This window comes from Lonchura striata, chromosome 27 (assembly GCF_046129695.1).
Source record: "Lonchura striata isolate bLonStr1 chromosome 27, bLonStr1.mat, whole genome shotgun sequence".
In the NCBI taxonomy this organism is placed as follows: Eukaryota; Metazoa; Chordata; class Aves; order Passeriformes; family Estrildidae; genus Lonchura; species Lonchura striata.
Genome location: NC_134629.1, coordinates 5,291,777 through 5,307,274, shown reverse-complemented (window position 1 = coordinate 5,307,274; position 15,498 = coordinate 5,291,777). Strand labels below are relative to the sequence as shown.

At 69.8% G+C, this 15,498-nt stretch overlaps 1 protein-coding gene across 1 annotated transcript; it reads right to left on the bottom strand.

The window, feature by feature from the left end:
* Window positions 1–4,975: 4,975 nt before the first annotated feature.
* On the bottom strand, window positions 4,976–9,870 carry TSPAN31 (tetraspanin 31). Its single transcript, XM_077788564.1, has 6 exons — window positions 9,790–9,870; window positions 8,610–8,777; window positions 7,816–7,896; window positions 6,857–7,021; window positions 5,730–5,852; window positions 4,976–5,645 (listed from the first exon to the last, which is right to left on the bottom strand). The coding sequence occupies exons 1-6, from the start codon at window positions 9,850–9,852 to the stop codon at window positions 5,571–5,573; spliced, it is 675 nt and encodes a 224-aa protein (XP_077644690.1). The 5' UTR covers window positions 9,853–9,870; the 3' UTR covers window positions 4,976–5,570.
* Between the last annotated feature and the right edge of the window lie 5,628 nt (window positions 9,871–15,498).

Sequence of the window (15,498 nt, the reverse complement as noted above, 5' to 3'; positions counted from 1 at the left end):
CCTCACGGTGGGGGGTGGGGGGGTGGTGGGTGACCCCCTCCCCCCCCGGGGGTTTTGGGGGTCGGGAGCCCCCGGTCCCCCGTGGGAACCACGCGCCGGTGCCACCCACGGTGGGGGGATGTCGCAGGTGGGGGCGCTGACGTCAGCACGGGGGACTCTGGACCCGCGTGGGGACCCTGAGGCAGCCGAGCGGGGTGACCCCCCGGCCGGGGCGCCCCTCCCCCGGGGCAGCGGGGGGAGGAGGGGAGGGTCCTGGGCACGGTTGGCACGGCACTCACCCGGCAGGGTTGGCACGGGAATCACCCGGGAAGGATTGGCACGGGAATCACCTGGGCAGCGCTGAGCTCACCTGGGCAGGTTGGCACGGTGCTCACCTCGGGAGGGTTGGCACGAGGCTCACCTCGGCAGGGTTGGCACGGGGCTCACCTGGACAGGGTTGGCACGGGAATCGCCCAGCAGGGTTGGCACGGTGCTCACCTGGGCAGCGCTGAGCTCACCTGGCAGGGTTGGCACGGGGCTCACCTGGGCAGGATTGGCACGGGGCTCACCCGGGCAGGGCTGGCACGGGACTCACCTGGGCAGGATTGGCACGGGGTTCACCCGGGCAGGGCTGGCACGGGGCTCACCCGGCAGGGTTGGCACGGGGCTCACCTTGGGCAGGGTTGGCACGGTACTCGCTCACCTGGCAGGGCTGGCACGGTGCTCACCTGGCAGGATTGGCACGGGACTCACCTGGGCAGGGTTGGCACGGGACTCACCTGGGCCAGGTGGGGGTGGCAGAAGTGGGGGAGGGGGGCACAGTGACCCTGGGCTGAGGGCGGGGGGGGGGCGGAGGGGCCGGGACCCCCTCAGGTGAGGAGGAACCTTCTGGAACGGGAGCCGGGGGTCCTGGGGGTGGCGGAGACCCCTGAGCGGGGCGTGGCCAGCAGGTGAGGGGGGGTCCTCGGGCCCTTCCCCCCCGGGTTCGAGCCCGGCCGGGGCGCTGCCCCCCCTCCCGGGGCTCCCCGGGACCCCCCAACTTTGGCACCGGCTCCGGTGGGGGTCCCGGCGGTTCTGGGGGTCGGGGGGCAGCGCTGGTTTGGGGGCGCAGCGGTCACGGTGGGGTCTGACCCCAGTGCCGGGGGGGTTTGGGGGTCTCGGGGGTGGGCACCGAGGAGAGAGGGGGAATTCGGGGGGCTGGGCTGGGCTCGAGGGGTCTCTCCTGGGGGGCTGGGGGGCACTGGGATGTCGGGGGCACTGGGGGGCACTGGGGGGGCACTGGGATGCCCGGAGTTGGGGGGGACTGGGGCTGGGGGATACCCGGAGCTGGAGTTTTGGGGTCGCGGGGCAGTTGTGGGGTCTCAGAGCAGTTTTGGGGTCTCGGAGGAGTTTTAGGGTCCCGGAGCAGTTTTAGGGTCCCGGAGCAGTTTTAGGGTCCCGGGGAAGTTTTGGGGTCCCAGGGCCCAGCAGTGGGGGCAGGGAGCAACAATTTGGGTCCCAGAGCCACAGCAGGGGTCCCACGGGCTCTGTCCCACTGCCCGTGTCCCCGTGTCCCTGTCACACCTGCTCGTGTCCCTGTGTCCCATGTCCCCGTGTCCCTGTCACACCTGCTCGTGTCCCTGTGTCCCATGTCCTGCCTGCCCATGTCCCATGTCCCCGTGTCCCTGTCCCACTGCCCATGTCCCGTGTCTCTGCCCCCATGTCCTGTGTCCCCATGTCCCAGTCCCATTGCCCGTGTCCCATGTCCCCATGTCCCTGTCCCCATGTCCCTGTCCCCGTGTCCCATGTCCCCATGTCCCTGTCCCCATGTTCCATGTCCCCATGTCCCTGTCCCCATGTCCCTGTCCCCGTGTCCCCATGTCCCGTGTCCCCGTGTCCCTGTCCCCGTGTCCCATGTCCCCATGTTCCATGTCCCCATGTCCCTGTCCCCGTGTCCCTGTCCCCGTGTCCCCATGTACCCTGTGTCCCATGTCCCCATGTTCCATGTCCCCATGTCCCTGTCCCCGTGTCCCTGTCTCCGTGTCCCCGTGTCCCTGTCCCCGTGTCCCCGTGTCCCCGTGTGTCCCCGTGTCCCGTGTCGCTGTCCCCAGGCCGACGCTGTCTGCTCCGTGCCCCTCCCCGCACCGTGCCCGGCTCTCGCCGGTGCTGGAGCACGAGCAGCGGGACCTGGAACCTCCCCGGAGCCGGGGCGGGCCCCGGGGCTGCCCCCGGCACCGTCCGGGCGGGCCGGGGTCCCGCGGCGCGGGGGGCGCGGGGGGCTCTGACCCCGCGTCCCCGGGGCCCGGGGCGGCGGATCCTGCGTGCCCCGGAGCCCCGCACGCCCGGCGCCCGGGCACCGCCGCCCGCGGCCCCGAACGAACGCGGGCCGGCCCCGAACGAACGCGGGCCGGCTCCGGGCGGCCGCTCCGGGCTGGCCCCGAACGAACGCGGGCCGGCCCCGAACGAACGCGGGCCGGCCCCGAACGAACGCGGGCCGGCTCCGGGCGGCCGCTCCGGGCTGGCCCCGGGCTACGGTGCCACCCGGCCCCGCCCGGGGCTACGGCGCCCCACGGCACAGAGCTGGGATTGGGATGGGGACTGGGATTGGCACTGGCACTGGGACTGGGATGGGGAGTGGGATTGGGATGGGGACTGGGAGTGGGACTGGGATGGGGACTGCGATGGGGAGTGGGGAGTGGGACTGGGATTAGGATTGAGACTGGGATTGGCACTGGGATTGGGATGGAGGCTGGGATTGGGATTGAGACTGGGATGGGGACTGGGAGTGGGATTAGGACTGAGACTGGGATTGGCACTGGGATTGGGGATTGGGATCAGGACTGGATTGGGATCGGGACTGGGACTGGGACTGGGATCGGGGTTGGGACTGGGATCGGGGCTGGGACTGGGATCGGGGTTGGGACTGGGATCGGGGCTGGGACTGGGATCAGGACTGGGACTGGGATCGGGACTGGGACTGGGATTGGGATCGGGACTGGGATCAGGACTGGGACTGGGATTAGCACTGGGATTGGGATTGGGACTGGGATTGGGATCGGGACTGGGATTAGCACTGGGATTGGGATTGGGATTGGGATCGGGACTGGGATTAGCACTGGGATTGGGATTGGGACTGGGATTGGGACTGGGATTGGGGCTGGGATTGGGATCGGGACTGGGATCAGGACTGGGACTGGGATCAGGACTGGGATTGGGATCGGGACTGGGTGTCCTGGCAGTTTGGGGTCCCGGCCGCATCCCAGTGGCTCTGGTGGCCGTGACCCAGCAGTGGGTCCCAGAGCCAGGTGCCGTGGGTCCCGGGGTCCCAGGGGTGACGGTGGCCGTGACCCCCCTAGGAGCTGTGGGTGACCCTGTGGGGACACTGTGGTACCGTGCCACAGCCTGGGTGGGTGCTGGGGGTCACTGTGGGTGCTGGGGGTCCCAGCGGGATCCCCGGTGACACTGTGGGTCCCTGGGGGGACAGGAGGTGACTCTGGGGGGACAGGAGGTGACACTGTGGGACAGGAGGTGACACTGTGGCACAGTCCCCGAGGTGCTGCTCTGGGCTGCCTGCACCTCCCCCGTGGACAGGAGGAGCGTGGGGAGCACCTGAGATGTCCCTGGGAAGGGAGGGGACACCGAGGACACGGGGGACACTGGGGACATGGGGGGACACCGGGGACAACGGGGACACGGGGTGACACCGGGAACACGGGGGGACACGGGGACATGGAGGGGACACGGAGGGGACACAGGCTGGGGGGACACGGGGACACTCCTGGGGTCACACGAGTGCTGCTGGGGGCCCTTCCCTGTGGGTGCCAGTGGCAGGGGTGTCCCCTGTGCCACCCAGTGTCCCTGTGCCACCCAGTGTCCCTGTGCCACCCGGTGTCCCTGTGCCACCCAGTGTCCCCTGTGCCACCCAGTGTCCCTGTGCCACCCGGTGTCCCTGTGCCACCCATGTCCCTGTGTCACCCATGTCCCTGTGTCACCCATGTCCCTGTGCCACCCAGTGTCCCTGTGCCACCCGTGTCCCTGTGCCACCGGTGTCCCAGTGCCACCCGGTGTCCCCTGTGCCACCCGGTGTCCCTGTGCCACCCGGTGTCCCTGTGCCACCCATGTCCCTGTGCCACCCGTGTCCCTGTGCCACCCGGTGTCCCTGTGCCACCCATGTCCCTGTGCCACCGGTGTCCCAGTGCCACCCGGTGTCCCTGTGCCACCGGTGTCCCCTGTGCCACCCGGTGTCCCAGTGCCACCCGGTGTCCCTGTGCCACCCGGTGTCCCCTGTGCCACCCGTGTCCCTGTGCCACCCGGTGTCCCAGTGCCACCGGTGTCCCAGTGCCACCCGGTGTCCCTGTGCCACCCAGTGTCCCCTGTGCCACCCGGTGTCCCTGTGCCACCCATGTCCCTGTGCCACCCGGTGTCCCTGTGCCACCCGGTGTCCCCTGTGCCACCCGTGTCCCTGTGCCACCCGTGTCCCTGTGCCACCCGTGTCCCTGTGCCACCCGTGTCCCTGTGCCCAGGACCTTGGAGGCCGATGGATCAGCTGGGCGTGGGGAGGGGGCAGGGGGGGCTGCAGCCCCGGTTTGGGGGGGCTGTCCCGGGGGAGTTTTGGGCCCCGGGGGGGTTTTGGGGGCTGGAATTGAGGAGGGGGTCCCTGGGGGGGACAGGATGGCACCTCTGCTCCCCCCCACCCCCAAATAACCACCCCTGAACATCCCCCAGGATGGAATCGTGGGGTGACCCCCCCAAAAAACACCCCCTGGGCACCTCCCACTGGTTTTGTGGGGGGAACTGAGGGGTCCCCCCCTCCCCAAACATCCTGAACACCCCCCCCCCAGGACTGGATTTGGGGGAGACCCCACTTATTGGGGGGGGCAGATTTCGGGGTTCCCCATTTCCCTGCCAATAAAGGGGAGTGGGCAGTGCCCCCCCACCCCACCCTGTGTGTCCTGTGTCACTGGTGGGGGGTCACTGCTGCCCGGGGGGGCACCCCAAAACGAGCCCGAGCCCTGGGCAGAGTTGTGTGTTTATTGGGGGGGGGGCACGGTGACCACCCCGGGGTGGCAGCAGGGGTGGGGGGTGTCCCCCTGCTCCCCCCGTTGGGTCTGGGGGGTCACCGGTCCCAGTCACGGTGTAAACCAGTACAGACCAGTTCAGGGTGTTGGCATGGGGGGGTCCTGCTGGATTTGGGGAGGTTGTGACCCCCCCTCAGCCCCCAAGGGGGGAGGGGCACCTCCCAGTTTGGGAGGGCTCAGACTGGGAGGAGGGGGAGTTGCTGTGGGGGGGGTCCTGCCCCGCGTGCCCCTCCCCAGTGTGGGGGTGCCCATGACACCCCCTGTGGGGTGGGGGAGGACAACTGGGGGGCTGGGGGGGTCGCAGTGACCAGTACAAACCAGTTTGGAGAGCTCAGACTGAGATGAGTGGGGGGGGGGCTCTGCCCCGGGCCCCCCTCCTGCTGTGGGGGGGGTCACAGCCCTTTTGGGGGGGTTCACCCCATGATTTTGGGGTGTCCTTGTCCCCAGTGCTTCATGCGGCTGCGGGGGGCAGCTGGTCAGCATTGGGGGGCCGGGGGCCCCCCCAGGGGAGCGGAGCCCCCCCCGGGCCCCCCGCTATAGGAAGGCCCCGGGGTTGGCGCGGGGGTCGCGCTGGTTCCGGAAGCGCAGGGCGAGCCAGACCCCCAAAACCTGCAACAAACGGGGGGTGGGGGGGCTGCTGGACCCCCCCAGGGCCTCGAGACCCCCGCCCGCTCCCCCGGCCCCCCCCCGTACCTCGGTGAAGCTGAAGAACAGCCCGACCCCCCCCAAAATCTTGAGGGCCTGGTCCGAGTGCTGCAGCAGTTGGGGGGCGCAGGGGGGGCACGGGGGGGCTCCCCCCGGGGGGAACTGGCACCTCTGGGGGCAAACCGGAGGGTCAGGGGGGTCCCCAGCTCCCCCCGCCCCCCGGGGGTCTTCACACCCCACAGTCGGGCTGGGCGGGCAGCACAAGCCCCTCCTGGGGGGCTCAGCACATCCAGGGGGTCCCCAAGCTCTGCTTCCCCCAAAAAACCCAACCCCCCCCCCAGCCCCCCCCATTCGCTTCCCCCAGGGGTCCCCAAATCCCCCTGCCCCCCCCATACCCCCAGGAGGAGTCTCCAAACCCCCCCAAATTCCCCCCAACTCCCCAGTCACCCCTAAACCCCCCAAATCTCCCCCAGTCACCCCTAAATCCCCCAAATCCCCCCCAGTCACCCCTAAATCCCCCAAATCCCCCCCAGTCACCCCTAAACCCCCCCAAACTCCCCCCAAACTCCCCCAGTCACCCCTAAACCCCCCAAATCCCCCCCAGTCACCCCTAAACGCCCCCAAACTCCCCCCAAACTCCCCCAGTCACCCCAAACTCCCCCCAAATCCCCCGCAGTCACCCCTAAATCCCCCAAATCCCCCCCAGTCACCCCTAAACGCCCCCAAACTCCCCCCAAACTCCCCCAGTCACCCCAAACTCCCCCCAAATCCCCCGCAGTCACCCCTAAACCCCCCCAAAATCTTCTCCAGTCACCCCTAAACCCCCCAAATCTCCCTCAGTCACCCCTAAACCCCCCAAAATCCCCCCCAGTCACCCCTAAATCCCCCAAATCCCCCCCAGTCACCCCTAAACCCCCCCAAAATCTTCTCCAGTCACCCCTAAACCCCCCAAAATCTTCTCCAGTCACCCCTAAACCCCCCAAATCCCCCCCAGTCACCCCTAAACCCCCCCAAACTCCCCCCAAATCTCCCCCAGTCACCCCTAACCCCCCCAAATCTCCCCCAGTCACCCCTAAATCCCCCAAATCCCCCCCAGTCACCCCTAAACCCCCCCAAACTCCCCCCAGACTCCCCCTGTCACCCCCATCCGCCCCCCAAGCCCCCCCGAGACTCACCGCGGGGCAGTTTGGGGGTCCCCAGGGGGGCTCCAGCCCAGGGGGGGAGCTGGCCGGAGTGGGGGTCCCGGGGGGCTCCCCCAAACCGCAGCAGCCCAGCCGGCGCTGCAGCTCCCCCCGCGCCCCCCCGCTCAGCAGGGGCCAGGCCGAGCGCAGCAGCCGCTCCTGGGGGGCACCGGGGGCACCCCAAAAATCCGTCAGCGCCCCCCCAGCACCACCCCACCGCCACGGGGACCCCCAAACCCCTCAGTGCCCCCCCAGCACCCCCCCACCGCCACGGGGACCCCCAAACCCCTCAGTGCTCCCCCAGCACCCCCCCACCGCCACGGGGACCCCCAAACCCCTCAGTGCTCCCCCAGAACTCATCCGCAGCCACGGGACCCCCCAAACCCCTTGGGAACCCCCCAAACCCCCCAGGACACCCCCATCCCCTCAGGGCCCCCCCAAACCCCTCAGGACCCCCTCCCATCCTCACAGGAACCCCCCAAACCCCTCAGGACCCCCTCCCATTCCCCCAGAGCCCCCCCAAACCCCTCAAGAACCCCCCAGATCCCTCACTACCCCCCAGGACACCCCCATTCCCACAGGCCCCCCCAAACCCCTCAGGGCCCCCTCCCACCCCCCCAGGGCCCCCCCAAACCCCTCAGGGCCCCCTCCCACCCCCCCAGGGCCCCCCCAAACCCCTCAGTGTCCCCCAGGACCCCCCCCCCCTACTGCCACCAGGACCCCCAAATCCCTTTGTGACCCCCCCCCACAAGGATTGAGGGGTTTGGGGGGGGTCCCTGTGCACCCCAAGATCGGGGGATGGGCTGGGGGGTGCAGGGGGTCCTGGGGGGGTCCCAGACAGATCTGGGGGTGTCCCAGGGGGTCACCAGGGTTTGGAGGGGGGTGGAAGGGGTTCCCTGAGCCCCCCCGGGATCTGGGGGGGTCCCGGGGGTTTTGGGGGGCCCGGTACCCACCTGAGCCGCCCTGCCCAGGGCGAGGCAGGCGCAGGACACGCCCAGCTGGCACAGGAACACCAGGCCCAGGATCAGCACGTACTGGGGGGGTCAAGGGGGGCACACACACACCGAGACCCCCCAAAATCCCCCCCAAAATCCCCCCCGGGGACCCCCCAGCACCTCCCCACCCCCAGGCCCCTGCAGGTTTTGGGGTTCCCGGCTGGGGTTTGAGCCCCCCTGAAGGGTCTGAAGAGGGGCAGGAGCTGGGGGGGCATGGGGGAGGGGGGTTGGGACATCGGGGGGCGTTTGGGGACACAGGGCAGGGGGTGGCAGCCGGGGAGGGGCCAGGGACAGCCAGGGGGGTCTTGGGGACCCTGCCAGGGGTGCCAGGGACATTCAGGGGTGCCAGGGACAGCCAGGGGGGTTTGGGGACACTGCCAGGGGTGCCAGGGACACTCAGGGGGTGCTGGGGACACTGCCAGGGGTGCCAGGGCCAGCCAGAGAGATTTGGGGACACTGCCAGGGGTGCCAGGGTAATCCAGAGGGGTTTGGGGACATTGCCAGGGGTGCCAGGGACACTCAGGGGTGCCAGGGACACTGCCAGGGGTGCCAGGGCCAGCCAGAGGGATTTGGGGACACTGCCAGGGGTGCCAGGGCCAGCCAGAGGGATTTGGGGACACTGCCAGGGGTGCCGGGGACACCCAGGGGTGCTGGGACCGAGGGGCTCTGGGCCAAGGGATGCAGCAGGGCAGCAGGCGGTGGCGGGGCGGGCGGGGGGTGCCGGGGGTCCCAGGGGTGCCCCCCAAGGATACGAAGAAGAGCAGGACCTGGTGGTGCCGCAGCGCCCCCAGCAGCCCCAGCGCCGCGATCAGCAGGAGGAAGACTCCGACGGCGAAGGCTCCTCCCAGCAGCGGGGGGCTGGAGCCCCCGGCCAGGCCCCGCGCCCAGCCCGCCACGGCCACCAGCAGCACCCCCACCAGCTGGGGGGCACGGGTCAGGGGGCACCGGGACCCCCGGGGCTTCCCGGAGCGGGCTGAGCCCCCCGGAGCGGGGCTGAGCCCCCCGAACTGGGGCTGAGCCCCCCGAACCCGGACTGAGCCCCCCGAACTGGGGCTGAGCCCCCCAAACTGGGGCTGAGCCCCCCGAACCCGGACTGTGCCCCCCGAACTGAGACTGTGCCCCCCCAACCGGGACTGAGCCCCCCGGAGCGGGGCTGAGCCCCCCGAACCCGGACTGAGCCCCCCAAACTGTGACTGTGCCCCCCAAACTGGGGCTGAGCCCCCCGGAGCAGGGCTGTGCCCCCCAAACTGGGACTGAGCCCCCCAAACCGGGACTGAGCCCCCCAAACTGTGACTGTGCCCCCCAAACTGGGGCTGAGCCCCCCGGAGCAGGGCTGTGCCCCCCAAACTGGGACTGTGCCCCCCAAACTGGGACTGTGCCCCCATACTGGGACTGTGTCCCCCAAACTGGGACTGAGCCCCCCGAACCGGGACTGAGCCCCCCAAACTGGGCTGAGCCCCCCAAACCACAGGGGGGTCCCCAATGTTCCAAATCCTCTCACAGCCCCCTCAGGGGGGTCCCCAATCCCTCCGTGCCCCCTCAGGGGGGTCCCCAATCCCCCCATACACCACAGGGGGGTCCCCAATCCCCCCATACACCACAGGGGGATCCCCAATCCCCTCATACCCCCCCACGGGGGTGCCCAATCCCCCCGTTCCCCCCAGGGGGGTCCCCAATCCCCCCGTGCCCCCCACGGGGGTCCCCAATTCCCCCATAGAACCCACAGGGGGGTCCCTAATTCCCCCATACCCCTCAGGGGGGTCCCCAATCCCCCCGTGCCCCCTCAGGGGGGTCCCCAATCCCCCCATACACCACAGGGGGGTCCCCAAGCCCCCCCTGAGCAGAGGGGTCCCCATTCTTTCACGCCCCCCCACAGGGGTCCCCAGTCCCTCACGCCCCCCCCCCCATTCCCCTCACGGCCGCCCCGCTCACCACATAAACCACGTTGAGGGCGCAGAGCGCGTTCCGCGAGCAGGCGAAGCCTCCGCAGACCATGGCGGGCTCGGCGGTGGTCCCGGGGGTCCCGGGGGTCTCGGGGGGTCCCGAGGGGGTCCCGGGGGTCCCGGGGCGTTCCGGGCGGCGCGGCCCCTTTAAGGCGCGGCCCCTTTAAGGCGCGGCCGCGCGCGCCCGCCCGTACTGCGCGTGCGCGGGAGCCGCCGCCCCGCCCACCGCGCCCCGGGCCCGCCCAGCCCTGCGCTCAGGCCACGCCCCCCAGCCGTATATGGGCATGGCCCCGCCCACAGCACAATAATGCGTGTGCTGCGCATGCGCGCTGTACGGCTGAGGAGGGGCGGGTCCTCCGGGGAGGGGGCGGGGCTAATTTGGGTCACATGCCCCGCCCCCGGAGCTGGCCACGCCCCCGCACAAATCCTGGAGCCCCCCCGGGACCCCCAGAGACCCCCGGGACCCCCACGGATCCCCAAAACCCCCAGAGCCTTCCAGGGACCCCCCAAACCCCCCCAGAACTCCCCAGGGACCCCCAGGAACCCCCAGAGCCCCCCAGGGACCCCCAGAGCCCCCCGGGACCCCCAGAGCCCCCCAGGGACCCCCAGAACCCCCCGGGACCCCCAGAGCCCCCCGGGACCCCCAGAGCCCCCCAGAGCCCCCAGGGACCCCCAGGGACCCCCAAATAGTGCTGGGGACCCCCCAAAGGGTGCTGGGGACCCCCAAATAGTGCTGGGACCCCTTGGGGTGCTGGGACCCCACAGGGACCACTGGGACTCTTTGGGGGTGCTGGGACCCCACAAAGACCCCCGGGGCCTCACGGGGACCCCCGAGACCCTACATGTGTACCCAGCACGTCCATGTGCCCACACGTGTCCCCAGCATGTCCGTGTGTCACTGCACATGTTCTTAGCATGTCCGTGTGTCCCTGCACGTGTTCTTAGCCTGTCCATGTGCCCACACGTGTCCCCAGCATGTCCGTGTGTCACTGCACATGTTCTTAGCATGTCCGTGTGTCCCTGCACGTGTTCTTAGCCTGTCCATGTGCCCACACGTGTCCCCAGCATGTCCATATGTCACTGCACATGTCCCCAGCGTGTCCGTGTGTCCCCAGCGTGTCTGTGTGTCCCCAGTGCGTCAGCACATGAACCCCGTGCGTGTCCACCTGAGCACCCCAGGGTGTCCCAGCACCCGCCGTGTCCTTGGTGTGTCCCCACAGCGCCCACCCGCGTGTGCGCGTGTCCCCACGCGTCCCCGTCCCCGCAGGTGTGTGTCCCCCGTGACATTGTCCCCCTGCCGTACCCGCGGAGTGTCTGTGGCATGTCTGTGGCGTGTCTGTGGCGTGTCCGTAGCGTGTCTGTGGCGTGTCCATAGCGTGTCTGTGGCGTGTGTGTCGCACATGTCCCGGCCTGTCCCGTGTGTCCTGCGTGTCCCGCGTGTCCCGGCCTGTCCCGCGTGTCCCGCGTGTCCCGCGTGTCCCGCCTGTCCCGTGTGTCCCGCGTGTCCCGCGTGTCCCGCCCTTTCCCTCCTGTCCCGCGTGTCCCGGCACATCCCGGTGTGTCCTGCGTGTCCTGCATGTCCCGTGTATCACACATGTCCCGCGTGTCCCGGCGTGTCCCGGCCTATCCCTCCTGTCCCTCCTGTCCCGCGTGTCCCGCGTGTCCCGGCACATCCCACGTGTCCCTCCTGTCCCTCCTGTCCCATATGTCACTCCTGTCCTGTGTGTCCCTCCTGTCCCTCCTGTCCCGCATGTCCCGTGTATCCCACATGTCCCGCGTGTCCCGGTGTGTCCCAGCCTGTCCCTCCTGTCCCTCCTGTCCCGCATGTCCCTCCTGTCCCGTGTGTCCCACGTGTCCCACGTGTCCCGCCCTGTCCCGTGTGTCCCACGTGTCCCTCTTGTCCCTCCTGTCCCTCCTGTCCCGCTTGTCCCGGCACATCCCGCGTGTCCCGCCCTGTCCCTCCTGTCCCGCGTGTCCCGCGTGTCCCTCCTGTCCCTCCTGTCCCTCCTGTCCCGCATGTCCCGTGTATCCCACATGTCCCGCGTGTCCCGGCGTGTCCCGGCCTATCCCTCCTGTCCCTCCTGTCCCTCCTGTCCCGCGTGTCCCTCCTGTCCCGCGTGTCCCTCCTGTCCCTCCTGTCCCTCCTGTCCCTCCTGTCCCTCCTGTCCCGCGTGTCCCTCCTGTCCCGCGTGTCCCGGCCCGCCCGGCCCGGCCCCGTGACGCGGCGCGTCCCGCGGGCGGCGCCCGGCGCGGCAGGAAGCGATCGCGGCGGGGCCGTTCCGTGCCGTGCCGTGCCGGGCCGGGCCGGGCCGGGGGCGCCATGGGGGCCCCGCGGGAGCGGCGCGGGCTCCGGGCCGCCATCCGCGCCGAGGCCGCTCGCCACGAGGCCGCCAAGCGGCACCTGAACCGCCTGGCGCGGCTCGTGGACACCGTGCCCGAGCCCCGGCTCCGCGCCAGCCTGGCCGCCGCCCTCGGCGCGCTCCGAGGTACCGGCGGCACCGCGGGCACCGGGGGCACCGGGGGCACCGGGGGCACCGGGGGCACGGGCAGGCGGGCAGGAGGCGTGGACAGGGGATGGACAGGGGATGGACACAGGATGGACACAGGATGGACAGGGGATGGACAGGGCACGGACAGGGGATGGACAGGGCACGGACAGGGGAGGGACACAGGATGGACAGGGGATGGACAGGGCACGGACAGGGGATGGACAGGGGATGGACAGGGCACGGACAGGGGATGGACAGGGCACGGACAGGGGAAGGACAGGGCACGGACAGGGGAGGGACACAGGATGGACAGGGGATGGACAGGGATGGACAGGGGATAGACAGGGGATGGACAGGGCACGGACAGGGGATGGACAGGGGATGGACAGGGGATGGACAGGGGATGGACAGGGGACGGACACAGGATGGACAGGGATGGACAGGGGATGGACAGGGGATAGACAGGGGATGGACAGGGCACGGACAGGGGATGGACAGGGGATGGACAGGGGATGGACAGGGGACGGACAGGGGACGGACACAGGATGGACAGGGATGGACAGGGGATGGACAGGGGATGGACAGGGCACGGACAGGGGAGGGACACAGGATGGACAGAGGATGGACAGGGGATGGACAGGGGATGGACAGGGGATGGACACGGGATGGACAGGAAGGGACAGGGGATGGACAGGGGAGGGACAGGAAGGGACAGGGGAGGGACACGGGACGGACACAGGATGGACAGAGATGGACAGGGGATGGACAGGGGAGGGACAGGAATGGACAGGGGATGGACACGGGAGGGACAGGGATGGACAAGGGATGGACACGGGATGGACAGGGGACAGGGGATGGACAGGGGATGGACACAGGATGGACAGGGGATGGACACGGGATGGAGAGGGGATGGACAGGGGAGGGACAGGAGATGGACAGGGGAGAGACAGGGGAGGGACAGGAGATGGACAGGGGATGGACAGGGGAGGGACAGGAGATGGACAGGGGAGAGACAGGGGAGGGACAGGGAGTGACACAGGATGGACAGGGGAGGGACAGGGGAGAGACAGGGGAGGGACAGGGAGGGACACAGGATGGACACAGGATGGACACAGGATGGACAGGGGATGGACACGGGATGGACAGGAAGGGACAGGGGATGGACAGGGGATGGACACCCTGTGGGTGGGTGGAGGGGTGAGGTGTGGGCAGATGGGTGGAGGAACAAGGAGATGGGTGGATGGACGGACAGATGGATGATGGATGGATGGATGGATGGATGATGGATGGATGGATGGATGGATGGATGGATGGATGGATGGATGATGGATGGATGGATGGATGGATGGATGGATGGATGGATGATGGATGGATGGATGGATGGACGGATGGATGGATGGATGATGGATGGACGGATGGACGGATGGATGGATGGATGGATGGATGGATGGATGGATGATGGATGGATGGATGGATGGATGGATGGACAGACGGACAGATGGACAGACAGACAGATGTGACTCTGCTGTCCCCCCCAGCCCCACACTGGTGCCCACGGCCACCCAGGGGTCCTGCCCAGCTCAGGGGTCCCTCCCCCCACTCCCTGCCCGCCACCCCTGGGTGCCGCAGTGGGGCTGGGCAGTGCCAGCCCCCCATGGGGACCCACCCGGGGGGCGCGGGGGGTGCAGGGTCCGGGGGGGGCGGGGCCCCCCCATTTCCGTGCGGGGCCCCCCCATTTCCGTGCAGGGCCCCCCCGTTCCGTGCCGCAGCCCGGGCTGGTTTCCGGCGCTCTGGGCACTGGGGCCGCTTCCTCCCCGCGCCGGCGGGGGTGGGGGGGTCCCGGAAGCCGGGGGGGTTTTGGGGGGCCCTGGTGGGATTGGGGGTCCCCCTGGAGGGGTCAGAGGCGCTGCTGGGGGAGGGGAGGGGGGATGTGTGCGTGGGGGGCTTTGTCTGACGCCGGGGGGCTAAGGGGGGGTGGTGTTGTTTTTGGGGGGTGTCCCTGCTGGGGGTCTGCGCGTGGTTTGGGGTCTCCTCCCCCCAATCCCCCCGACCCACGCGGGGGTGTCCGGTGACGTCGCGGGGGGAGGGGCTCCATCGCCGCCCCCTGCCCGTTCCGAGCCCCCACATCTTTGTGCTCCCCCAACTCCGGCATCTCCCGCGCGGTTGCCGTGGCAACGGGAAGCCGGGGGATGCCGCGTTGCCAAGCGCCCGCTGTGGTACCCACGGAGCGCCGGAGGGGGCACAGCCCCCCGCCCGGCTCGTGCCCGGAGCCCGCTGCCACCCCGGGGTGCTCCTGCCCCTGTTCAACCGCCCTGCTCCCACCATGGGGCCGCAGCAGCTTTGGGGACAGGGATGGGACAGGGATGGGACAGGGATGGGACAGGGACAGGGAGGGGACAAGGAGGGGACAGGGATGGGACAGGGATGGGACAGGGATGGGACAGGGACAGGGAGGGGACAAGGAGGGGACAGGGATGGGACAGGGATGAGGACAGGGATGGGGACAGGGATGAGGACAGGGATGGGACAGGGAGGGGACAGGGATGGGGACAGGGATGGGACAGGGATGGGACAGGGATGGGACAGGGATGGGGACAGGGATGGGACAGGGATGGGACAGGGATGGGGACAGGGATGGGACAGGGAGGGGACAGGGATGGGGACAGGGAGGGGACAGGGATGGGACAGGGATGGGGACAGGGATGGGACAGGGAGGTGTCTTGGTTTGACATTACAAACCAGGACAGGAGGGGACAGGAAGGGGGACAGGGATGGGGACAGGGGACGGGGACAGAGACAGGGATGGGGACAGGAAGGGACAGGGAGGGGGACACAGACAGGCACACGGATGTTCTGGTGGCACGGTCGGACCCACCGTGGCCCCGTGTCGTTCCCTCCACCCCACCTCAGAGCCATGGGGAGGCGCGGCCCCTTGCTTGGGGAAAGCGGGGGACACTGGAGGGGACAAGGGGGCACTGGAGGGGACAAGGGGGCACTGGAGGGGACAAGGGGGCACTGGAGGGGCAGCACCGTCCCCACGGGGTGCCGAGAGCTGATCCCCCGCCAGGCCGGGACAGGGGCAGCTCCGGGACGGTCACAGCCCTGGGGGTGGCAGCAGGGACACCTCCGGCGAGGTGCCGTGTCCCGGGGACCCACGCGACCCTCTGTGGGGCACAGAGGATCCCGCAGGGCCGGGACCCCCGCCCGAC